The 27767-nt window shown below is 35.3% G+C and overlaps 1 protein-coding gene and 1 non-coding gene across 2 annotated transcripts; both read right to left on the reverse strand.

Annotated features, from left to right (window-relative positions):
* Positions 1 to 14373: 14373 nt before the first annotated feature.
* On the reverse strand, positions 14374 to 21919 carry LOC148546635 (uncharacterized). Its single transcript, XM_088499276.1, has 2 exons — positions 20833 to 21919; positions 14374 to 14921 (listed from the first exon to the last, which is right to left on the reverse strand). Exons 1-2 carry the CDS (start codon positions 21917 to 21919, stop codon positions 14374 to 14376), a joined length of 1635 nt encoding a protein of 544 aa, XP_088355402.1.
* Positions 21920 to 27228: 5309 nt separating this feature from the next.
* Positions 27229 to 27332, reverse strand: LOC148546636 (small nucleolar RNA R71). The gene has a single exon (XR_015901829.1). It is a non-coding gene; the product is annotated as a small nucleolar RNA R71 (small nucleolar RNA).
* Positions 27333 to 27767: the final 435 nt, after the last annotated feature.

A 27767-nucleotide genomic window follows, 5' to 3' on the forward strand; every position in this document is an offset into this window, starting at 1 on the left:
ATATAAAATATATATGTAATAATATTGAAAAGGATACAGTATACGAGGAGCCTTGAAAAATGGTAAAACAAAATTTTCAAAATAAAAAGTGCAACGCTCAGGAAACGAGATTACTTGTGTGTGAAGAAATCTAAAGTTATAAGCACAAATAAATGGAAAAACAGGATTAGAAAGTCAAGAATACAAGATAACAAGTCTTCGACTCGGTCTGCGAAGTTAAGGATGGTCGGAGAATATTTACATACAAAATATATAACCTTTAGCCTAGAAGTACATGTTTTAAAAGTCCTAGTTCTCCATAAAACTTCTAAGAGATACAAAAGTAAAGTAGTTATATACACAAGAGGAGAAGCTATACATATATATGTATATCCAAACATAAAAAAGAAAACTCCAAAATAAACTACTTCGCTGCGGAAGCTCCAGACGCCTACCGAGGTGCCTCTTGACCTGTATCTGAAAAATAACAACATAGTATGGAATGAGAATCAGGGATTCTCAGCATGGTGAAGGTGCCACGCATATAAGATATAAGGTCCTGGGAATGCTAGAGGCAATCCTAGAACTCCGATATTCAGATTATAAAACTTAAAACTTAAAGGATTAACACGGTAACCATAGGCAGGATAGTTATCTAAGGTTGCCTAAACTTAACCAAAACTCTAATCAAGAGCCTCAAGTCTCCTCCTTCCTCCAATCCTCCAAACTTCGGTAGAATCACAGAAACAGACAAAGCAGACAAAGCAAACAAAGCAGGCACAAATAGAATATAGATATAGCAAATAGAACATATAGCATATTATAATCACTTAGACATTCCCAATTAATGCACAAGCAAGCAATTCAAACAATATGCACATGATGCATGCCTGTTCTATGGCTGTTGATATCAACTGTCAGTTACTTAGCCAGCCCGACATGTTCTGGTAGCGTGGACAGAACACCACAACACGGGATAGGTATTACTCGTCCACCCATGCCGGTGTTTCACCAAAACCGGAGTAGGCATTACTCGTCCACCCAAGCAGGTGCCACATCCTTAACCCGGATAGGGATTACTCGTCTATGCACAGGCTAGGACTCGAATAGGAATTACTCGTCTATTCTCGGATAGGAATTGCTCGTCTACCCTCGACATTACACATTGGATAGGAATTACTCGTCTATACTCACAAACATAGCTCGGATAAGAATTACTCGTCTACCATCACAGTCATAACTCAGCATCTCAAAATAATCTATAATTACACTTTGTTCTCATCATTAATCATATCTTAATATCTCAAACTCACAATCATAGCTTGGATAGGAATTACTCGTCCATCCTCACAATCACAACTCATCACTATCACTTCAATCATTATCAACATAGCCTTCATTTATAATAATCTCAACACTCCGCACTTCTCATTCATAATCATCACATCTCAAGCTCTCTTCACTCCCAAGTTACTAACCCTTCATAGCTTGATCCCTCTACTATGTTTACAACTAAGGTTTAAGGTCTAAAAGAGTGAAAATAGAGGTTTAGAGGTTCAAAATTTAGCTTTAAAACACAAAACTTAGGTTTTCTAAAACAGGGGCCACGCATACACGAGATGCACAGCCCGAAAAAGTTGGTCACGTCACGTGCAGGTGGCCGCGTACGCAAGTTATGCAGAACAGCAAAAATGCTGAATGCTGCAGAATTTTCAACTTTGCACTCTAAACTTCCGATGCGCATAACTTTTTTGTTTTAAAATATTTTCATCCGTTCTTTGAACGATGTAAACTTCACGAACCCAATTTTCATATGAAATAATTTTGAAATAATTTGAGATCTGGAAGCCAAGTTTTGGCTCACCGAAGTTTGGTCAAAAATCAGATTTTCACAAAAATGCTCAAACCTCTTTTTTACCAAAATCATACCTCATTAAACACCAATCCCTCTCTCATCAATCCTTTAGTTACCTAAAATACCAATACGTTCTTATCAATTCAATATCATATTCACTATGTTCATATATAATAATAATAACAAGTGTAATAGTCCGTGCCATGCACGTGATAATATTAAAATTATAATTTTATCTTTTTTGTTAAGATTAATTTGAATTTTAATAATTTGATTAATAAAAATGTAACATATTATGTATTGTTTATTTTTTCTTAATCTAGTATTAAATGTATTAACTCTAAAATAGTTATTAATTAGTTTTAGTAATTTACTTTTTTCAATAAATCAAATATATATACTCAATGTGACCATAAATAACCTAGTAATACTTAGACCCACCAACAATTTTTCATATGTTGTTTTGCTGTCAAGTAAGAACATATCAAAATCAGCTCAAAATAAATAATAAATTATTAGAGAATTCTAATGCACAAAATTCTCTAATAAACGATAAATAATTTAAATCCACTAAAAAATAACTCAACACTTTTCTTTGATACCTGCAAAACATATACCTGAAATAATATTATATCAATGTTAGTGTACAGTTTTACAATCATCGACCGTATTTACTATACGTGACTCCTTCTTAAAAATTATTCTACATACGTGTGCAGTCGAAAGATAAATTACTGGACTTTATTTTATTTTTCTAAATTACTATAATTATGCATTATTCATTAAATGCTACTTGTAATATAATTGTAATATTGTAATATAATTATAATAAAGATATTTTTCTAAAATAAATTTAGAAGAGAGAATAGTGCTTTCATTTTGGAGGAAAAATGAATTCATGAGGAATTGACACTTCACTTTTATTAGTTGATAATGTATTAAATATTGATTTTATATAATTATAATAAAGATATTTTCCTAAATTAGTATAATCATGCATTATTCGTTAAATGTTAATTGTAATATATATAATTATAATAAAGATATTTTTCTAAAATAAATTTAGAAGAGAAAATAGTGATTTTATTTTAGAGGAAAAATGAATTCATGAGAAATTGACACCTCACTTTTATTAGTTGGAGGAAAAATCCAGTTTTAGTATATTTCTCGATCGTTATTATATATTTTTCTCTAATCATATATTCACTGTTTTCTTTCCTTCGTTTCAACATTTTGAATCTGGGTTTAACTTGTCGTAATTCTCACTTCTCAGTCATTCTATTAGATGTAGTTGATAACTATTGAAATTCTTTGATTAACATAGGAGAAAAATATATTATTATATGATAGAATTAATATGAGTATATTTTGTTATTAAATACACAAAGTTAATGTAAAATAAAATTACACATAAAAAAGCAAAGAAAATAAAATTAAAATAGCAAAAACGATAAAAAGATTTTTTTTACAATTTTGTTTTGTCATTTTTATGTATAAAAGATTAGAAAATAATAAACTTTTGACTAAATTAATTTTGTATTTGTTGTATTCAAATTAAATAAGTAATAAGTTCTATTATTTTAATTTATTCCTTAAATTTATATATCATAAAAATCAAATCAATATACATAATTTTAAATTGTGTGATACTTAAATATCTAAACAAATCAATTAGTTGATATAATTAATGTATCATAATAAATTGTATTTAATGAGTTAAACAAAATAAATTAAGAAACACTCTCAGAAACATGCTACGTTGACTCTATCATTAAATGTAAAAAATCGATTTTTATATAATAGAATCGATAATATAATAGACGGCCAGAAAGAGAAAAATAAATATTTTAGATCTTAGGTTGTTTCATTTGGATGTTGTAATGTGGGTATCACATTATTTTACTTATTCTACCCTATGGACCTTTTTGCAACTTTATTTAAGTATCAATAGAATTTTACTACCTTTTAGTAATAAATTAAAATCTAAAATAAAATTGAAAAAAAAGTAAAGAATATAAAATTAATGATTGAAATTTTATTTTATTTTTTGTTATTATAACAGGTATTTTTATTTAATATACCAACACCATACAAAATTAATCGTAAAAAAAGTATAAAATATAAATAAATATACTGAATTAAGAGATAAAATTATATTTGTTATCTCATTTTTACTTTTAGCAGCACAATAGAATATCATGTACTCAACATAATTTAAGATGCAAATTATAATTAATTATACTTTTTATTTTAAAATATTTAAAATTAATCTTAATATAAATAAAAATAATTTAATATATTAAACAAATTAATAGAATAATATAAGTTAACTATTTTTTTATTAATTTTGTTGTTTTTTTCTGACTACCTTTAAAATTACGACTTTTTTTTTAAATTTGACCGTGAAATAAAATTAGAGTTCTTGGTCTACACCATTAAAAAAAATAATACTATGGAATTACATTTGTACATATAACATCTTCCTAAATTTTTATATGCTAAACTTAAGATTCTGTATTTCTTTGTTTATGCCATAAATAAGTATTATTTACAATGATTCGTATTGATTTAAAAGTTTAAAAATTTTTGTACGTATTAATTTTATATTTAATATTAAAACATAAAAATTTACTATGTTATTTTACTATTAATATATGTAGTATTACATGAAAAATATAAAAATTAAAATGATTATTATATAGCTTAGATGGATTGAACTAAATATAAAAATATAAAACAGAATTGTATTATTAAATTTTAGTAATTTTAATTAGTTAATAATATAAAATAAGATAGAAGTGACTATTTATAATTGAATAGTTTTGGTTGATTAGACTAAAAAAATCGAAAAACACTATAAATAAAAAGCCAAATTAACTTTAATATTAAATTCATTAATACGATTTTAATTTTATATAATAGTTAGATAATAAATTAGTAAAAGCAAATGGAAGGATGACTTTAATTAGTATTTGATAAAATATTTATTTAGAATAATTAGAAAAAGTAAAAGTATGATATTATTAAAAATAATACATTTTTATGTTTAAAATACATTTAAATAAAATATTTGTAAAATATAAAATTTAGAATAACATAGCTTCATGAATATTAATCATTAATCAATTATGAACTAACATAAAATTATAATACAATTTATTGACGAAAAATAATCAACAATTAATATTAATAAATATAAAAATAATCCAAATACTTTGATTAAAAGTATGAGTGGTTAATTATCATTTATTATTAATAATATTTTGTTCATAACTAAAACTAAAAATATAATTATTCAGATTTAGATTTTAGAAGAATAAACGTATAAGTAACAAATAATCTATTTTATCATGTATATTATAAATTAATGAGTTAAACTAACTAATATAATGAATTATAATTAATTAATTGGTATAAATTATAATAAATTATATGATATTTAAAAAAAATAAAATGAATAAGAAGAAAATAAAAAGAAATAGAAGAGATAAAAGACTACAATAAAATAAATTAAGTGTGAGAGTTTTATTTTTTTTTACAAATTTTATATCACATTCGTTTCAATAATAATAAATAAAAATACATCAACTTGATATCTAAGAGAAAATGATGAGATAAAATCATAACACAGTTCTAAAACAAAAGTTTAAATTAAACCATAATATCATTGCACAACACAAATTGAAAGTAATTTCACACTATAATATACCACACAAACAGGTAAATGACTTACGCTTAATTACGAAATTTTTTTATTTATGCACACATGATAACACTATGGTCTATAAATGCTTCATGGATAACATATCATATATTACTTTGAATGATGAGCACGGAAGTTGAAGAGTGTGTGGTGGTTTGTGTCCACAATAGTTGACTTCTTGTGACGACGCCTCATAGGAAGAAAAAGAATTGTTGTAAAAGCTACCTAATGAAAGAGTAATTGGTAAATGAATGATATTTTCTTCTAGCATATATGGTCTTTTATAGTGGTAAAATAAAAATGGAAGGAATAAAATTTTATATTTTTATATTCGAAATAGAATTTGATATTTATCATAATAAAATTAAATAACTAATCAGTTATAATTCATGTATTTAAATAAATAAAATAAATAAAATAAAAATATTTTTAAGAATTAATTAAATCAGTTAGTTGATACAAATAATTAGTATAATTGATTTTATTTGATTTATTGAATTCAAAAAATAAATTAGGAAATAATTGATTAAATTAATTAGTTGATATAATTAATTTATTATAATTTATTGGATTTAATAAATTAAAAAAATAAATAGAAAAATATATGAGACAATAATTTTTTTAACTAAATTAATCTGTATTTATTGTATTTAATCATTATAAGTAACAAATCATCTATGCTATTATGTACCTTATAAATTAATGAATTAAAATAATTGATATAATAAATTATAATTATTTGATTGATATGAATTATAATAAATCGTATGATATTTAAATATCTAATCAAATTAATTAGTTGATATAATTAATTTACTGTAATAAATTGTATTCAATGAATTATAAAAAATAAATTAAGAAACACGCTCAAAAGTAGTGATGGATCCAGAAATTTTAAATAGTGGAGGTAAACATATAGCATATAAAAATAATAAAAAATATTTATAAATATATCAAAATATATAAAAAATAAATAATATAAAAATATTAAATATTAAATAATTTTTATGTAATCATTATCAATAATAATAATAATAATAATAATAATAATAATAATAATAATAATAATAATAATAATAATAATAATAATAATAATAATAAATGAAATTAATCAAAATATAAATAGGTTATCTTCTAATCAATAATAAAAGTGAAATATATTTTTTATGAATTATATACAATAAATGATATTTTAAATAAATGATATTTTTTTATGTTATACTTTTTTCAATAAATGATATCACGGATAATTATCATTATCATATATTATTATTATTATTATTGTTATTATTATTATTATTATTATTATTAAAATAATTAAAAGTATTTTTAATTGATAATTGATAAATAGTTTAATAATGCATTAAATATTGATTTGATATAATTATAATAAAGATATTTTTTATAAAATAATTTAGAATAGAGAATAGGAAAGTTCATTTTGGAGGAAAAACGGAGTCACGAGAGATCGACACCTCACCTTCATTAGTTGGGGGAAAACCCAATTTTAGTATATTAAGTAGATAATAATAATAATAATAATAATAATAATAATAATAATAATAATAATAATAATAATAATAATAATAATAATAATAATAATAACAATTTTACCAACTCAACTACACCACAATCATTTTAACACAAATTATACTCGCACAATATCACATACCTCCATTAGCTCCACACATATCAACATTCAAAACTATATAAACCATTCAACAATTCCTCATGAGTTTCCGACCAATTTCAACTACAAATCATCAATCTTTTTCCTCTAAATACATATACATACACATATCACAACTTCTCATCCCAGCCAACCAATTCATTTTAATTCATTAACAACCACATTGACTTCAATATTTATATCCTGTATCCACTAACATGCATTATACACCAATTCAACTTATTCTACTGTCAACTAGCCTAAATTAACCTAAGTTTTCATAGAACATTATATATTAAATACGAGAAACCTAAACCATACCTTAGCCGATTTTCACGTATTTTCCCAAAGCAACCCACAAGCCTTCCTCGCCACAAATTCAGCTTTCCAAGCTTCCGATCAAGCCCCTATTGCTTTCAATTTTTGCTTCTTATCGCATATATACATACACCTAACACAATTTTCACATATACATACCCGAATTGAATCCTCAACACACTAAATCAAAGAATTGACTAGGGTTAATGATCCTTACCATGTATATACTCCAATTAAGCCAAAACTCATCAATTTCTCAAGTCAATTTGATCCTAAAACATCAAATTAACCAAAATCTCAATATCCCAAACCTTGACATTTTTCGAATTGAAGAGGAGAGAATAGGAACTAGAAATATGATTTTCTCACCTTATAACTTACTGGGACTTGTAGAGCTCATCACTGCAGACGCATGGCCACAAGCAGTGTGGCGATCGGAGCTCGGAACAAAAAGTTTTGGTGGATTTAATGGAAGATAATGGTTTTGGAGCTTATCCCATGTTCTTCCCCCTTCTTACCATCCCCAGCGTGTTATGCATGCTGAAAGGGGAGGATATGAGCTTCAACTCATATGTTTAGGGAAGTGGATCCTCTCCAGTGAAAAAAAAAAAAAACTGGATGGTATCCAGTATTTAATCTAACCATTCATTGCTCTCTCTCTGTTATTTATTTCTGGTCCCACTTATAGAATCAAAGGTGAGAGTTCACACTGTATTCTATCAAGTATTAAAAAAACTGGAGAGGATCCATTTCCATATGTTTAGTGAATTAGTTGGGCCCATGGGCTCGGTTTGGGCCCGGTTCGACTAGTTCGGCTCGTTTGGCCCATTCTTGAGTCAAATTCTTTAGAATTAGTGTCAAAATTCTTGTTTAATTCACTCTATCTTATTTTACTATAAAATTTATATTTCTAATTTTTATATTAAAATTTAATTTAGTAGTTAATTATTTGCTAATTTAACGGGGTTTACATCCTACCCACCTAACAAGAAATTTTGCCCTCAAAATTCAGATTTAGTTACCTGAAAAGAGGTGTGGGTAGTCCTTCCGCATATCCGATTTGAGTTTCTAAGTGTGTCCTTCGATCTCAACCTGATTCCAAGCAACCTTTATTATCGATACTATTCTTCCGCCTAGTTGCTTACACTGGTATTGTCAACCTCAACCGAGTTACTCAATACGTCAAATCTTCTTTTCAACTAAATTAACTCAGACCGTAAAACGTGGTTTATCTCAGAGGCATACTACCAGCATGGTGGAATGTGAATATGTCGTACAGGTTCAAAAGGTACAGTGGAAAAACTGCTAGATACCTTACCGGTCCCTAATTTGTCTCAATACTTCAAACGGTTTGACACATCTTGATTTTAATTTCTTAGTTTTGATGGCTTACCAATTCTAGTCTGTTGAAGTAACTCCTAATAATGTGTAACTTATTTGTGGGCTTTGTGCAGTTATAGTCTCAACCTGGGACTCATAATACCTAATACTTTCGGGTTATTATAGTACAGGGGTGATCAATGCACCATGAAACCTTACAAACTTTTTTCAATAAATTAGTCTCCTTTGATAGACTTGTCATTCAATTCCTCAATTCCTTTACGACAGTAAATCCTTCGATCATTGGTCAGAGTTTCCCTACTGAAGCATCCATCACCATATTATGATGTTGCATTCGATCACCTCCTAAGCCCTTTGATAATGCATTACCGAAAAGTTCCGAATCCACTTTTTCCCTTTCCATCAATACCTACCTTTCCTACTACTGCTCCATAGCTCAACCACTCTTAATGTTGCCTAATTACACGCTTCATCTACCTCGTCCCGACATCTCGTTCTAAAGGATTAGTGTCTTGATAATTGCATCGAGAAATTGTACAGGATGCCAACTAAGCTTGAGTTGATTTTCGAAAGGATTCTAGGTTCAGAGGACGTACGAACAACATGAATGGTGTTCGCAAGGAAACAGAAGGATGTCTCAAAGGTGATCAGACAAAACTATAGGAAATTGATGAGATGCGTAAGAAGAAAAACTAAGGTGAATTCAAAGGAAGGCAACTTGACTCATAGCGAGTTTTCAATATTCAAGTATTAATCGATCATATTAAAACAAGTTCAGGTTTATTTCGAAGAGGAAAAATTCATATATGGATGTGTGCGCGTAAGAAATATAATTGGGAAAATGGTCAAGAAGAATTCTGAGATAGAATTTCAATACAATTTACAAAAGAAGGCTAGATTAATTCGTGAAGATTCATTGGCATCCTCTTTCTTCCGCATAAAGGATTCGGTCCAGGCCTTGTTTAATACTTACAATCTATCAGTCAAAAGGATAGATTTAAGACATTCCTCTCCACTACGTTCACAATTACTAAATTCAATTAATCACTCTACGCACCCATCGAAATTTCTGACCTTTCAAGTATAATTTGAATTGAATGTTTCAAAACAAACCAACCCGCGTCTACTACGTCACTCTGATCGATCGTCATTAGGAACTTACCTATCCTTCTATACTAATCAAAATCCCTTTGTCTAATTAATTCAAAGTCATCTACCAATAATTTACCTAGGAATCATGATTCTTACAACTGAATCAGGTGTTGTGCGTGAGTGTCGTATGTTAATAGTATGGAAGACGGTTAAGGTTCGTTTACTGGTATCACCATTATCTTGGATGAGAGATCCATGACCTTGTCACTAATATTGTTCTACCTTCTTCTTGTTGAGATTAATGGTTAGTTTGATTGGTGCAATTAATCAAACAGTTAGTGGATTAGTGTAAAAAAATGGAAATATACAATGAATCAACTGAAATTTAAATGCTAAAAAAGCAAGAACTGAAATTAAAAGACTGAACAAAGTAAATAAAAATTGCTTAATCAAAATATCCATCAATTTAGTCATTGTCAATTTCAAACCAATCCCCGGCAACGGCGCCATAAAACTTGATGACCGAAATTCACTCCCCATATAAAATGAATCCGTTCTTTGGCAAGCGCACCAAAATTATCGTCAAGTAATAACCCACAGTGGAGTGGGGTCGAATCCACAAAGATTGGTAGAATTGAACAATTTTAATCAATGGGTGAATTTAGTTAAGCTAATCAATGTAAAGAATACGGAGTGCAGAAACTTAAACAGCAGAATTGTAAATGGCTCAAAAGTAAAAGAAAGCAATAAAGTGCAGAGAAGTAAATGGCAATAATATAAAGAACAAAAACATAAATGACTGAATTCTAAATGGGAATGGGGAATAACAGAATGTAAAAGAAAGCTATAAAGAATATGGAGGATAAGAATAGGGGAAATTAATTGGGATTAGGAGATGTTGCTCTCTTTGGATTAAATTTAGCTCATCTCATCTTCAATCATGCAACTCATTGACCTCTTGGCAATCATGACTGATTGAGTCCCAATCCCTTGGTAACTCAATCTCTCAAATCTTGATAATAAGCCAATTCCTTAGTCTAATTGCTCATGAAGAGAGATATGCTTGGTCCCTGATTATACCACACATCCTCATAGATCCAAATAGTGGGTGGATTATATGTCACCATATCCAATCCCAAAACCCAGATTTACTCAATTGTGAGAAGGGATTTCAAGTATGATTTCATGTTTTCTTTTCCAAGGTTCCCATGAAACCCATTTTGCATTCAAACTCTTTTCCAAGATGATTGAACACTAGCATGAAGAACAAAATTCTTTCTAGCAAATCAAAGAGAAGATGAAGAGAAGAAGAAATTCACTATCATTAATCCATCAAGTACAACAGAGCTCCCTCTCCCAATGAGAGGGAGTTTAGCTACTCATAGCTAAAAGAAAAGGGCAAGAGATGGAAGAGATGAAGTGTAAAGTAAAAACTAAAACTGAACTTGCCAATACCAACTCGAAAAATAACTTCCCAACCCCTTTTCCAGTACTTCTAGGGGTTATTTATACTACTCCTATCACTAGAATTAAGAAAATACAAAAGAGAAAAGAAAATTATAGCTGGAGGGAAAAGGGAAAACTCAATAATCGTGACACTTAAGCTTGGCGTGTGGCTAGCGTTTGAGTGGCGTGCCACGCATAGCCACTAAGCTTGGCTTGGCGTGCCACGCCCAGCTCCTGAAGTGGCACGCCCAGGTTCTTCTCAAGCATTGGTTAGCTTGGCGTGCCACGCCTTCGAGCTCAAGTGGCACGCCCAGGCTCTTCTCAAGCATTGGTTAGCTTGGCGTGCCACGCCTTTGAGCTCAAGTGGCACGCCCAGGCTCTTCCCTCTTGCTCCTCTTTTCTGGAAATTTGAACTGGCATGGCACGCCCAAGGTCTGGCGTGCCACACCCATTGTATGCACTTCATCCATCCTCTCTGGAAATTTATACTGGCGTGCCACGCCCAGTAGGTGGCATTCCACGCCCATGATAAGCCTTCTTTACTTCTCTGGATAACATAACTGGCGTGTCACACCCAGTAGGTGGCGTGCCATGCCAATGTATTGCATGCATAGCTCCCTTGTTCCAGTAGCTGGCGTGCCACTTCCAGCATTCAAGTGGCACGCCTAGGGTTATCTAGTTTTGGCGTGCCATGCCTTAAAACTCAAGTGGCACGCCTAGTCTTCTTCTTCTTTGGTTGCTGGGGTTGGCGTGCCACGCCTTTGACATCAAGTGGGATGCCCAGTAAGTGGTTAGGCCTCTTCAAGCATTGGCGTGCCACGCCTGAGACTCAAGTGGCACGCCTAAGTGTTGGACCTTAGCCTCCTTCTCTGGAAACTTGAACTGGCGTGCCACGCCTTGGTGTTCAAGTTGCACGCCCATGTTGGTTTGAACCCCTTCAAGCCTGGCGTGCCACGCCTAGAATCCCAAGTGGCACGCCCAAGTATTGGGTGATAGTTGGCGTGCCACGCCTTCGATACCAAGTGGCACGCCCAATGTGTCCCCATTCTGGATCAGTGAACTGGCGTGCCACGCCTACAAGTTCAAGTGGCATGCCCATAGTAAATGATGGAGTTTGGCGTGCCACGCCCAGCCTGGCGTGCCACGCCTTCTTTGTGGCCTTCAATCTTGCTTTCTGGAAAATATAACTAGCGTGCCACGCCCTTGCTAAAGCTCCATGAACTCTTCTCTAGAAAATACAACTGGTGTGCCACGCCCATACTACTTGATGGCGTTCGTTCCAAGTGGCATGCTCAACTTCACATGCCCAGCTTTCTTTATTGATTCTTTCCCCTTTTTATTGCTCTTTTCACCTGAAATTCAACACAAACCCATTTCAAAGTAATGTACCATAATATTTATCATTTGGTTCATGAAATTGCATTGATTCAATGAGATTATGCTCTTTTTATGGTCCTTTTAGATAAGAGAAAGAGGTAGATGATGCAAGTCATCACAACACCAAACTTGAGCTTTGCTTGTCCCCAAGCAAATCAATGTGAGTTATTCTTAAATGGATTTAGACTTGACCTTAAAGAAAAGCATTCGTTACCAAGGACAGGGGCTAAGTGTTAACTCATGTATGAATCTTATTGCTTTAAGGTTGCAATGAATTCCTAGACTCTTGAGGATTCTTTCAAGTGTTTGCCTTAGGAGCCTTTTCTATTGATTGTCACCTTGAAGTAGCAAGAATTGTCCCTTTTCTTTTTTATTGTTCTTTCCTTTCCACTTCTCTTTTCAATTGACCACGACTCTAAGTGTTTTGTCTCAAGACGACCCTTTAGATTAGGCTTTCAATTAGCACTCCCAAACCAGTTGGTTTTAGGGTACTAGGTGTTGAAACATCCTTAAGAATTTACTTGCCCAGGTCTCTCTTCTTGACACATCTTCACCATAAGCATCTACTAGAATCTTTTGGTTCTTTTGAGCTATGCGTTTCTTTCTTTTGTCCTAGTAGTTGATGCTCAGAGCCTTGGGTCTTTTGCTTACTACTTCTTGGTTCTATGGATATTCAAAGTACATCCTTAGCATCTACTTGTCATATCTTCTAAGCCTAATTGTTCATTATGACTTATTTTCTTTCAAATTCATTCAAGATTCTATACTTAGTTCCTTATCTCTTAGTCCTGAATTTTCTTGCTTGGTCTCAGTCTCTTTACTCTTATTTTTGCAACAATTCACCATTGACTCATGTGAAAACAAACTACTTTTATTTGATGTTCATGAAACTTAAACAACATTTTCTTTCTTCAAATTAAAATATAAGCATAAAGGACTCATAAAAACACTTCAAAACCAAAACATAAAAAACCAAACAGCAACTAATGCATACTACTAACAAACTACTAACAGAATTTTAGAATTTAGAAATTGAAATTGTCAACCATGGGACTCAACAACCTTTGATCTTCTTGGAGCAGCTTCAATTCATTGGCCCTTTTCCTTTGTCTTTCTTCTTGGGGGAGGAATCATCACCATCTTTCTTTCTCTTGGAGGATCCTTCTTGTGCTTTGGTATTTTTGGGCTTCCAGAATCCTAGCCTTCTCATGTAATTCCTTTCGCTTTCTTTGTGTTTATCCGCAATTTCCTCCTGTCTTGCACCGAGTTCTTCCATCTTTTGCATGTAAGTTAGATATTTGGGGTTCATATTGGCCACTGCATTACACAAGTGGCTCAGTTTTTCTTGTGTATAGCAGTCATATTGCCTTCTTGCTATGGTTCTGGCTTCAAAAAGGGCTCTAAATTCAGCAAGATTCCCTTGTTGGATTTGTTGTTGCTCCATGATTGTATAGAGGCTGCTTTTCATCTCTCCCCAGTTGAACTGGCCTTGTTGCTCCTTCATGTACTCCATGCTTCCTTGGAGTTGTTGCATGCTCTCATGCACTTGGTCCCATTATTTTTGTTGCTTCCTGAGTTGGTTGACATCTTCTCTCAGGTAGTGTATGTCTCCTTGCATTTGGTGGATGTCTCCTTGCATTTGCTCCCAGTTAAAACCTTCAGGGAATTGTGGATATAGTGGTGGATGTGGTAGGTAGTGTGGTTCATCCTCAGCTTCTTCTTCTTGTTGTGGTGGCCCTTGTGCTTCTTGAACATGGGCTCTCTGCCCCTTACCCTTTGTTGTGTTGGGTTGACAACTACCACTTTGGCCATCTTCTTGGCGGTTATGGGCTTGTCTTGGTCCACCAAAACTTCATCAATGATCTTTTCCACCCCACCTTCATCACACAACCTCTGGATGATACTTGGAAAGGCCAATCTTGTGCTATCTTTGGTATTTTTCAGCACCCTATTGATATTGTTGGCTATCATCTCCCCAACGTTGACATTCTCCCCCTTTATGATGCTATAAATAAGCACTGCTCTCTCCAATATTACCTCTGAAGTGTTGGATGTGGGGTTGAGGGATCTCCTTACAAAGTCCAGCCACCCTCTAGCCTGGGGGCTCAAATCTCTTCTCCTCAGCTGATTGGGTCTTCCATCTTTGTCATTAATTCATTGCACATTGATGAAATAGATCTTATTAAGGATCTCTTCAAATCCTGGGTCTTGCTGCTTCGCCCTCTCTTTATAGCTCCGGGTGGAATTAGTGTGCTTCACCATCAGCATTCTATCTATGTTGGAGGGGCTATAGTCAATAGCCTTCCCCCTCACATAGCTTAGGTAGCCATAGGGCTGCCCAGGTTATGGCACGGCATTAGCATAAAACTCCCTAACCAAGCTCTCCACCACCTTCTTTGGTGGGTTGCACAGGAGTGCCCATCCTCTGTTGTTGATTTCTCTATTGATCTCTATGTGTTCATTCCTTCCAAGTTGGAAACCCACCTCCGAAATGATTTGCCTCTCACTCACCCAACTATAGAATTGATTTTTGGTTAAATGATGAAAGGAACTTATTCTCGTTGAAGCTTGAGGATCCGGAGGTAGCTTCTTTGGTCTTTCTTTTCTTTGATGAGGAGGCTCTTGGTGGTGCCATTGGAGTGAGAAAAAAGGGTTTGAAGGGTTGAAGAAAGGTTGAAGAAAAGAGCAAAGAAAGTTAGCAAAACAAGGGTTTGCTCCAACACCAAACTTAGGACTTGATTGTCCCAATCAAGAGAAAGAAAGTAGTAAGGAAAAGAAAGAAAAGAGTAGAGGGAGTGCAGAGGTTGTTTCGGGTGTGAGATTGGGTTTTGAAGTATGGAGAAAAGTGGAAAGGTGAGTGGCTTTTATAGAGGTGGGAAAGAGAATCTGGAAGGTGGGAAATAAAAGGAATTCAATGTTTTCCCACTTGGGAGTGGCGCTTAGCATGGGAAGAGACGCCAATCCTTACCCTTTTAGCTTTCTTCAGATGTTGAGTTCCAAAGTGCAAGTACACTGGGACTCCTTGACTCAATGAACTATCAATCATGTGGGCCCCACCTTTCCTAAAAATTCAATCCGAAAACCTCCATCAATAATGACAAAAGAATTACTTCACATTCCCTCAATTAAAATACAATTAAAATACAATTGATGAGTGTCCCTTGGGACACCAAACTTAAATCCATTACATCTGGTAAATTGGTTTCATCATTGGACTTTAATGTATACATAATGGGTGGAATAAATTTAATTCATCCACACTCTTCCAATTCCATCCCCTTTGTACACAATAAAGCAGCTCTTTATGCTCCACCAATTTACTTAAATGCTTTCAAACTTAAACCATGTTTGGGCTTGCTGTGTGAATTTTCTATGGTGGTGGCCACACTAAACTTAATTTTTGGGTTTATTTTCAAAGTTAATTCAACCACTTAGTTGTAAGCCTAAATTAAGTGGGTTAGTGACCACGCCAAACTTAGCTTTTTAGCTAGTTTCTCAGCCCAATCACTCAACCTTAGTTAGTATATCATTCAACCTTGCACTACCAGCAGACTAAAAACAAATCAAAGGTCTACTAACTAACTAACTAACACTTTAAACTGAAAATTAAACTACCTAAGTTAACAATCAGAAACCACTTCTGGAAAGCAGGAAATTAAAAGGATATGAGTGTTGGGGTGCCTCCCAACTAGTACTTCTTTAACGTCACTAGCTTGACGTTCCTTCCTCCTTAGTTGAGGTTATAGCTCACTCTTTGCTCATCAAATGAGTCCCCTAAGTAGTGCTTAAGCCTGTGGCCATTGACAGTGAAAGTCCTCTGTGTCTTGTCCTCCATAAGCTCTACATGACCATAGGGAGACACCTTGAGGATTGTGAAGGGTCTAGACCATCTTGACTTTAGCTTTCTTGGGAAGAACTTGAGTCTTGAGTTGTATAGTAGCACTTTTTGACCTTCTACAAACTCTCTTCTTGCTAGCTTTTGGTCATGCCATTTCTTAGCTTTCTCCTTGTAGATTTTGGCATTCTCATATGCTTGAGATCTGAATTCTTCTAGCTCATTGAGTTATAGTAGCCTTCTTTCCCCAGCAGCTTGATTATCAAAGTTTAACATTTTTAGAGCCCAAAATACTCTATGTTCAAGTTGTATTGGTAGATGACAAGCCTTCCCAAACACTAATTGGTATGGAGACATACCAATAGGTGTCTTGAAGGCTGTGCTATAAGCCCATAGTGCATCATCTAGCTTCTTGGACCAATATTTTCTTGAGTTCCCAACAGTCTTCTCAAGGATTCTCTTGAGCTCTCTATTTGAAATCTCAGCTTGACCATTGGTTTATGGATGGTATGGGGTTGCCACTTTGTGCTTGACTCCGTATTTTAGGAGGAGTGCCTCAAGTTGTTTGTTGCAAAAATGAGTCCCCCAATCACTTATAAGAGCTCTTGGAACTCCAAATTGGATGAATATATTCTTTCTCAAGAAATTAATCACCACTTTGTTGTCATTTGTTGATGTAGCTATGGCCTCTACCCACTTTGACACATAATCCACAGCCACCAATATATAGTTGTTTGAGTATGAGGGTGGGAATGGTCCCATGAAATCAATCCCCCATACATCAAACAACTCCAACTGCATGATGAACCTCTGCGGCATCTCATTTTTCTTGGGTAGGTTTCTGGCTCTTTGACATTCATTGCACCTTGTCACCAATTCCTTTGCATCTTTGAATATTGTTGGCCAAAAGAACTCACACTGCAGCACCTTGGCTGTAGTTCTTTTCCCACTAAAATGGCCTCCATATGTGGATCCATGGCACTGCCAGAGGACTTCTTGTCCTTCCTCATGAGAAATACATCTTTTCAAGATCTCATCAGCACACTTTTTAAACAAGTAGGGTTCATCGCAAAAGTAGTGTTTAGCATCATTGATTAGCTTTCTCCTCATGTGCTTGTTGATGTTGGTGGGTAACTCTCCAATAGCCTTGAAGTTGGCTATATCTGCAAACCAAGGAGTTTCCTTGATCATCATCAACTGCTCATCAGGAAAGCTTTCATTTACTGCAAGTTGGTGTGCTCCATCTTCTTCTTGTGGGATTCTTGATAGGTGGTCAGCCACCTTGTTCTCTACTCCACTTCTATCCTTAATCTCTATGTTAAACTCTTAGAGTAGCAAGATCCACCTTATCAATCTAGGCTTTGATTCTTGTTTGGTCAGTAAATACTTGAGAGCTGCATGGTCAGTGAAAACAATGACTTTAGAGCCAATAAGATATTATCTAAACTTATCAAAAGCAAAAACTATAGCAAGGAGTTCCTTCTCTGTAGTGGTGTAGTTCCTTTGATTTTCATTAAGAACTTTGCTAGCATAGTATATGACATGCACTAGCTTATCCCTCATTTGTCCTAAACCAGCACCAACAACAAAATCTGATGCATCACACATCAACTCAAAAGTTAAATCCTAGCTAGGTGGTGCTATAATAGGTGCAGAGAAAAGTCTATTTTTAAGCTCATCAAAGGGTAGCATGCATTCTCTATCAAAAATAAAAGGTGTATTAGAGACAAGCAAGTCACTTAGAGGTTTAGCAATCTTTGAAAAATCTCTAATAAACCTTCTATAAAACCCAGCATGTCCTAGGAAACTTCTAATTACTTTGACATTGCAAGGTGGGGGCAATTTTTCAATTACTTCCACCTTGGCCTTGTCCACCTCTATGCCTTTCTTAGAGATTTTGTGACCAAGAACCACCCCTTCTGTGACCATAAAGTGACACTTTTCCCAGTTCAAAACTAGGTTAGTTTCTTGGCATCTCTTTAGCACCAAGGCAAGGTGGTGCAAGCACTTAGAATATGAATCACCAAATATAGAAAAGTCATCCATAAACACTTCAATAAATCTTTCAATCATGTCGGAGAATATGGAGAGCATGCACCTTTGGAATGTTGCAGGTGCATTGCACAATCCAAAGGGCATTCTCCTATAAGCAAAGACATCATAAGGACAAGTAAAGGAAGTCTTCTCTTGGTCTTTGGGGTCTACAACTATTTGGTTGTAGCCAGAGTATCCGTCCAAGAAGCAGTGATATTCATGTCCCGCAAGTCTTTCTAGCATCTGGTCCATGAAAGGCAAGGGGAAGTGGTCCTTCCTGGTGGCTTCATTGAGCTTCCTATAATCTATGCACATGCGTCAGCCAGTCACTATTCTTGTTAGTATCAGTTCATTTCTTTCATTTGGTGCAACAGTGATCCCTCCTTTCTTAGGAACTACTTGCACTGGGCTTACCCAAGGGCTGTCTGAGATTGGATAGATTACCCCTGCTTGCCACAACTTCAACACTTCTTTTTGGACCACTTCATTCATTGTTGGGTTTAGCCTTCTTTGTTGTTATCTTGAGGGCTTGGCACCTTCCTCAAGGAGGATTTTATGCATACACATTGAAGAACTAATCCCCTTTAAATCTGCAAGTGTCCATCCTATAGCATCCTTGTGTTGCTTCAACACAAGGATAAGCTCCTCTTCTTGTCCCTCACTCAAGCTTGAATTGATGATTACTGGGTATGTGTTGTTGTCACCCAAGTAGGCATACTTCAAGCTTGGAGGTAGGGTTTTCATCTCTAGTTTTGGTGCCTCCACTTCCTTGTTACTTGTGTGGTTTAACATGATTGAATCTTCCATGGTTTCTTGTGGTAGTTCTCCACCTAATGCTTGTTGCTCTAGCTCCATAGCTTCTTCACATTGTTCTTCTTCCAAAACTCCTTGAACTATCTTTTTCATTGTGTCTACCATCATGCATTCACCAATGAATTCCTTGGGGGTAACTCATTGCTTTAAAGACATTGAAGACCATCTTCTCTTCATGCAATCTCAAGATTAACTCTCCTTTTTGAACATCAATTATAGCTCCAACAGTAGCTAAGAATGGCCTTCCTAGGATGATTGATGTGTTAGCCTCTTCCTCCATATCAAGCACAACAAAATCAGTTGGAAAGATAAACTCTCCTACTTTCACCAACAAATCTTCCACCACACCATGAGGGAATTTGAATGTCCTATAAGCTAATTGAAGAGCCATTCTAGTAGGTTTAGCCTCTTCTAACCTCATTCTTTTCATCATGGCCAAGGACATGAGGTTGATGCTAGCTCCCAGATCACACAATACTTTTTCAATGTTGATATCCCCTATGATGCAGGGAATTTGAAAGCTCCCAGGATCTTTTATCTTTTAGGGAAGCTTCTTTTGTATGATGGCACTACATTCCTCTGTAAGCACTATGGTTTCCTTTTCTCCCCAGTTTCTTTTTCTTGTCATGAGCTCCTTCAAGAACTTGGCATAGAGTGGCATTTGCTCTAATGCCTCAGCAAAGGGATGTTAATTTGAAGCTTCTTAAAAATCTCCAGAAACCTAGAGAACTGGCTGTCCTTTCCATCTTTCCTCAGCCTTTGTGGATAGGATGCTTTTGGTACATAAGGCCTTAGGACTTGCTTTGGTGAGGATGGTGTAGGAGTCTCTTCTTCCTTCTTGGTTTCAGATTCATTTGCAGCCTTGTTTTCTTGCTTGTTTTGACTTGGGAATGCTTCCTCCATAACCTTCCCACTTCTTAGTTGATAGCCTTACATTCCCCTCTTGGGTTGACTATGGTGTCACTAGGGAATGTATGTGTGGGTATTGGTACTTGTTTAGATAAGCTCCTAAGTTATGCTTCCAGTTTTGAAATTGCTGCCCCTTGATTTCTTATGTTGGATCTGACCTCCTCTTGGATTGCATCTATCTTTTTGTCGGCTTGCACTTGTCTCTCTGCAACAGTGAAAACGGTCCCTGTTAGTTGTGCTATGGTAGCCTCCAATCTTACAAAGTTGCTGCTAATATCACAAGGTTGCATGGTTGAGGATGATACATCTTGAGGGTGGTTGTTGGGTGGGGTGGTAGGGTTTGTTGTTGTTTGAGTGATTGTTAGAGTTGTGGTTGTTGTATTGGTTAGAGTGGTATGGTTTGTGGTCTTGATTGTAGTTTTGTTGGTTTTCCCACCCAAAATTTGGGTGGTTCTTCCAACCTAGATTGTATGTCTTGGCATTAGGATCATATGGTGATCTAGAAAAATTGTTCAGGTAGTTGGCTTGCTCCCATTCACCTTCAACTTCTGGGGTATCTTCTTCTTGTGGAGGTGCTTGAGCTTGAACAGCTGAGACTTGATTTTTCTCCATTTGCTTGGTCAGGGCTGCTAGTTGAGCTGTGATCACCTTGTTTTGAGCTAACAGAGTATCCATGGAATTGAGCTCCATTACTCCTCTCTTTTGAGTTCTATCAGAGGCATAGAAATACTTATTGCTGGCCACAGTTTCTATGATGTCTATGGCCGCTTCAATGGTCTTTTTCTTGTTGAGGAAACCTCTAGAAGAATGGTCTAGGGCCTTTTTTGACTCATATGATAACCCCTCATAGAAGATGTGCAATTGCACCCACTCATTAAACATATCAGGGGGGCACTTCCTTGTCAAGTCGTTATACCTTTCCCATGTTTTATAAAGGGTCTCCCCATCTTGTTGTCTGAATATTTGAACCTCTGCTCTCAGCCTATTGACCCTTTGAGAAGGGTAGAATCTTGCTAGGAACTTGTTCACAACATCCTCCCAAGTTGTCAGACTCTCCTTAAGGAATGATTCCAACCACTTTGATACTTTATCTCTGAGAGAAAAAGGAAATAGTAGCAGCTTATAGGTGTCCGGATGGACACCATTAGCCTTTACGGTATCACAAATCCTCAAAAATGTGGTTAGATGTTGGTTGGGGTCTTCTTGTGCACTTCCTCCATATGAGCAGTTATTTTGAACCAGGGTGATGAGTTGGGGTTTTAACTCAAAATTGTTAGCATGGATGGTGGGTTTGAGAATGCTGCTACCACAGTTTCCTGGGTTTGGGTTGATGTAGGAACACAAGACTCTTCTCTCTTGTACCACACGGTTACCAGCACCTTCCCAAACATGATTATGTAACTCTTCATCCATAGTAACGTCCAGATCTTCCTCCACTGCTTCTTCTCCAACTACTCCCTTGCCTCTTGCTTCCCTCCTTAGTCTTAGGAAGGTTCTTTCAGGTTCACTATCAAAAGAGGATGAAGTCTCTCCTCTTCTACCTATCATACATCGAAGAAATAGCAAGCAAAAGACAAGTGAAGGATTTCTTCTTGTTGAGATTTATGGTTAGTTTGATTGGTGCAATTAATCAAACAGTTAGCGGATTAGTGTAAAAAAAATGGAAATATACAATGAATCAACTGAAATTCAAATGCTCAAAAAGCAAGAACTGAAATTAAAAGACTGAACAAAGTAAATAAAAATTGCTTAATCTAAATATCCATCAATTTAGTCATTGTCAATTTCAAACCAACCACGGCAACGGCGCCATAAAACTTGATGACCGGAATTCACTCCCCATATAAAATGAATCCGTTCTTTGGAAAGCACACCAAAATTATCGTCAAGTAATAACCCACAGTGGAGTGGGGTCGAATCCACAGAGATTGGTAGAATTGAGCAATTTTAATCAATGGGTGAATTTAGTTAAGCTAATCAATGTAAAGAATACGGAGTGCAGAAACTTAAACAGCAGAATTGTAAATGACTCAAAAGTAAAAGAAAGCAATAAAGTGCAGAGAAGTAAATGGCAATAATGTAAAGAACAGAAACATAAATGACTGGATTGTAAATGGGAATGGGGAATAACAGAATGTAAAAGAAAGCTATAAAGAATATGGAGGATAAGAATATGGGAAATTCATTGGGATTAGGAGATGTTGCTCTCTTTGGATTAAATTTAGCTCATCTCATCTTCAATCATGTAACTCATTGACCTCTTGGCAATCATGATTGATTGAGTCCCAATCCCTTGGTAACTCAATCTCTCAAATCTTAATAATAAGCCAATTCCTTGGTCTAATTGCTTATGAAAAAAGATATGCTTGGTCCCTGATTATACCACACATCCTCATAGATCCAAATAGTGGGTGAATTATATGTCATCATATCCAATCCCAAAACTCAGATTTACTCAATTGTGAGAAGGGATTTCAAGCATGATTGATGCGCAGCGGAAGTCGGCCAATTAAGAATTCAATTTAGAAATAGCGTTGTGAGTATAGTTCTTAACCAGCTAAAATCCGCCCATCAATTTAGAAAGATTGTTACAAAATTAGAATAAAAATACTGGGAGTATGAGTCCCAGGTCGTCTCCCAACGAGTTGACAAAAAGGGGGCTATCCTATTAATCAGGAGTTTTCCGAGAATTTTGAGAGTTGAATGACAGAAAATAAATAATTGTAAATTAAAAGAGAATTATATATTCTAATTAAAAAGCCTTGACTGGGGGAATGATTAATTGGAAGTTCCATCCTTGTTTGAATTCTCTCAAGTGTAGTATAAAGAGGTTGTTATTTTCACTTAGTTAACCCTTACTAAATAAAGGAAAGTCAAGTGATTGAGCTAACTCTTATTCGCAAATCCTAGTCCTCTCCCTTGGGAAGGTCTAGCGTTAGTAAATAGAGAATTAGCCAACAACTTCCAATTTAACTAATCACTTGAGCATTCCAACTCAAGTGTCTCCTCTTAATCAACCCCCATGTCAAGTAGGGAATCTACTCCATTGACATGGAAATTACTTGCATAGAATTAAAAAGGATATAAAAGAAAGACATGATAGACAATAACTACAATTTAATTAAAAGTTAAAGTAATCCTTTGCATTAATAAATTCTAAAAATAATCCAATTGTAACTCTAAATAAGAATTAAGAATATGAAATAGTAAAGGAATAAGAAAACAAACTAGAATAGTATCTTCAACGGAGGTAATGACTCTTCAATATCCAAAGCAAAGCATAAAACTAAAAATATGAATGTAAAAGAAAACCTAGAGGAAGAGTAATTTCTCTCTAGATTCAGATCTAAAACTAAAACTATGCTAATGAGAATCTCTCTTGAGTCTCCGCTTGTTTCCTAGCTCTAGTCTGTGTTTCTGGGCTGAAAACTGGGTTAAAACTCGGTCCGAAATCGCCCCCAACATTTTCTGTTATTTCTGCAGATCGCGCATGTCACGCGTACGCGTCAGCCACACGTACGCGTCGCTGGTTGTCCTGGAGTGTCACGCGTACGCGTCAAGCACTCGCACGTGTCATCTAGCAGAACTCTAATCCACGCGTACGCGTCAGTCACGCGCAGGCATCGCTGCAAATTTCTCCATGTCGCGCGCACGCATGAGCCATGCGTGCGCGTCGATGCTCACTGGTTACCTCCTTAGTTTCTTGTGTTCCTTCCATTTTTGCAAGCTTCCTCTCCATTCTCTAAGCCATTCCTGCCCTATAAAGCCTGAAACACTTAACACACAGATCACGGCATCGAAGGGTATAAAGGAGAATTAAAATACACAAATTAAAGACTCTAGGAAGCAAGTTTTCAACCATAGAATAACACTAGGAAGGAATTGTAAAATCATGCAAATCATATGAATAAGTGGGTAAGGACTTGATAAAAACCACTCAATTGAGCACAAGATAAACCATAAAATAGTGGTTTATCAACCTCCCCACACTTAAACATTAGCATGTCCTCATGCTTAGCTCAAGGAGATTAAAAGACTAAATAAGGGAAAGTAAGACTCATGAAATGCAATGCAACCTATGTATGCAACTATATGCTAAGATGAATCTGCCTACTTGGTTAAAAGTAAATAAGTTCTTCAAGACAAAAATAAATTAGATATCACTAATTTAAATCATACAGTAAAGACAAGTAAACTTGTAAGAAGACAGCTCATGAAAGCAGGGAACATAGAATTAAACATTGAACCCTCACTGATGGTGTATATGCACTCTAGTCACTCAAGTGTATAGGGTAACCACTCTAGTCTTCTCTAATCATGCTTTCTAAACTTTGTTCTTCACCTAACCAATCAACAAATATTTAATGTACCAATGCAAACATCATGAGGTCTTTTCAAGGTTGAAATGGGGCTAAGGTAAATGTGATGGTATATATATGGTTAAGTGAGCTATAAATTGAATCCTTGATTAACCTAAGCTCTTACTTATACATACTCTATATTCTTCTTAAATCATGCCTAGCTACCCAAAATTCCCATTTTTGCATCTCATACTCATGCATCAACTTTTCTGTAATTTTATCACATATGCATTGATTTTTCATTAACTTAACATTGGGGTAATTTTGTCCCCTTATTTATTTATCTATTGAATATTTTTATATATATATATATATATATATAGAGAGAGAGAGAGAGAGAGAGAGAGAGAGAGAAAAGCAAACATAACTTATCAATACACATGGATTTTTAATTTTTCCGATCTCACATGAGTAGGTACTCAAATTCCTAATATTTTATTATAACACATTTCCTTATTAACCCATGTTCCCACAGTTTCCCACACTTAATTGGTACACAATTTCTATCTTAAACTAACCAAAGATTCAATTTGGGGTGTTTAATTTGTTTTTCTGCTTAAGGCTAGTGATGTGGTAAAATATAGAACAAATGGGGATTAAAAGGCTCAAAGTGGCTAACAAAGGTGATTTTAAAAAGGTAGGCTTATTTGGGATAAGGGAGCAAAAATAATTAATGGCCTCAATCATATGCATGCATATACATGTTTTGATTCGGAGATTTGTTTGTTTTTAGAGAGAATTGGTGAGCCAAGGGATTGGGATCCAATCATATAAGATTGCCAAGCAAAATTCAATGAATGCATTGGTTGAGGAAGAGATATACATGTTTTGATTCGGAGATTTCAATATCTCCTAAACCCAATGAATTCCCCATTTCTGACTTCCACTTTCTATTTACATTCTGCAACTCCATTCTTGCAATCACCCCCATTCCCTTTTAATTTCAGCAATTTACATTCTGCTCTTTAATTCATGCAATTTAAGATTCAGCCATTTAATTTTCTTGTCATTTACTTTTCCCGCCAATTTTACATTCCGCAATTCTCATCTCAAATCTTGATTCCGCTTAACTAGAACACACTTCTAATCCGAATTGCTCACTCAACCAATCCTTGTGGGATTCGACCTCACTCTATTGTGAGTTTTTACTTGACGACGATAACCGGTGCACTTGCCGGAAGGAATTTTGCTGATCGTGCAATTTCCTAAATCGTAGCATAACAAGTTTATGCGCATCAAGTTTAGTGAATCATAGCTCTGAATTTAATCCCCCCTCTTTCATCATTCAGCACAAATTGCCTCAGAAATTGAAGGACCCAGGCAGTTTCCAAATCCCCTGCATCATAGGAGAAGTCATGGTGGAGAAGGCCTTGTGTGACTTAGGGGCCAGCATCAATTTGATGTCGCTAACAATGATGAGAAGAATGAAAATTGAGGAAGCCAAACCAACAAGAATGGCCCTCCAATTGGCAGATCGAACTTTTAAATTCCCTCATGGGATAGTTGAGGATTTGTTGGTGAAAGTGGGAGAATTTATATTTCCTGCTGATTTTGTGGTGTTAGATATGGAGGAAGAAGCCAAAGCTTCAATAATTCTGGGAAGACCCTTCCTAGCTACTGCTGGAGCCCTCATAGATGTACAAAAGGGTGAACTCACTCTTAGACTACATGATGAGAAATTGGTGTTTAATGTATTCAAGGCAATGAACTTATCCCCTTCAAATCAGCTAGGGTCCATCCAATGGCATCTTGATGAGTTTGCAGCACCTTGATCAATTCTTCTTCCTGTTCTTGGCTCAAGGCCGAGCTAATGATAACAGGGTGACTCTCATCACCACCCAAGTATGCATACTTGAGATTAGGGGGCAATGCTTTGAGCTCAGGTTTTGGTGCTTCCTTTTCTTCTTTCACTTTCTCTGGCATGCTTAGCATGGTTGTGTCAGCACCCTTGATATCACTAACTTCAATATCCTTGGTGAACTCCTCCTCTGCCACTTCCTTTATTGTTTCCTCGAAAGTTTCTTGTACTGCAATGTCCACTACATCAACCCTCATGCATTCCCTTAGTGATTCTGATGGATAGCTCATTGTTATGAGAGAGCTGATGGAAACGATGCCATCCCTGAGAGGAGGGTTCTTAGTTCATACATAAACCCAACCTCTGGGAATTGTGGTAGTAGCATCCAGAAACCACCCATTCAGGCCAACAATTTTGAGCTCAAGCCACAGCTAATATCACTAGTGGAGAATCATTGTTCCTTTGGAGGAAGTGCTAATGAAGACCCAAACCAACATCTCACAAAATTCTTGAGAATTTGTGACACTGTGAAGTCCAATGGAGTCCAGGAAGATGCCTATAAACTGCTTTTGTTCCCATTTTCACTTAGGGATAAAGCAGCTAAGTGGCTGGAATCATTCCCAAGGGGGAGTCTAACAACATGGGATGAGGTGGAAAGCAAGTTTCTGGCACGTTTCTACCCTCCACAAAAGGTCAATAGGCTTCGATCTGAGGTTCAGACTTTTAGACAACAAGATGGTGAAACTCTCTACGAGGCATGGGAGAGATTCAAGGACTTGACAAGGAAATGCCCACCAAACATGTTCCATGATTGGGTGCAACTGCACATCTTCTATGATGGGCTCTCTTATGAATCAAGGAAGGCTGTAGACCATTCATCAGGAGGTTCATTGAACAGGAAAAAGACTGTGGAAGAAGCCATTGAAGTGATCGAGACAGTGGCTGAGAATGAGTACTACTATGCATCAGAAAGGCACAACACTAAGGGAGTCATGGAGCTGAACCAGGTTGATACAATTCTAGCCCAAAACAAGGTGTTTGCCAAGCAACTAACAGAGCTTACCAGGCAATTAGAAACAAAGCAAGTGGCTGCAATACACACACAAGATCAAGAGGAAGTAGGCATTGAAGGAGGTGATTGGGATGAGGCCAACTATGTGGGAAACCAACAAAGGCAATCATATGATCCACATTCCAACACTTACAACCCAGGCTGGAGAAACCACCCAAACTTTGG

The sequence above is a fragment of the Arachis ipaensis genome, chromosome B9 (genome assembly GCF_059453495.1).
Source record: "Arachis ipaensis isolate K30076 ecotype BB chromosome B9, ASM5945349v1, whole genome shotgun sequence".
Taxonomy (NCBI): domain Eukaryota; kingdom Viridiplantae; phylum Streptophyta; class Magnoliopsida; order Fabales; family Fabaceae; genus Arachis; species Arachis ipaensis.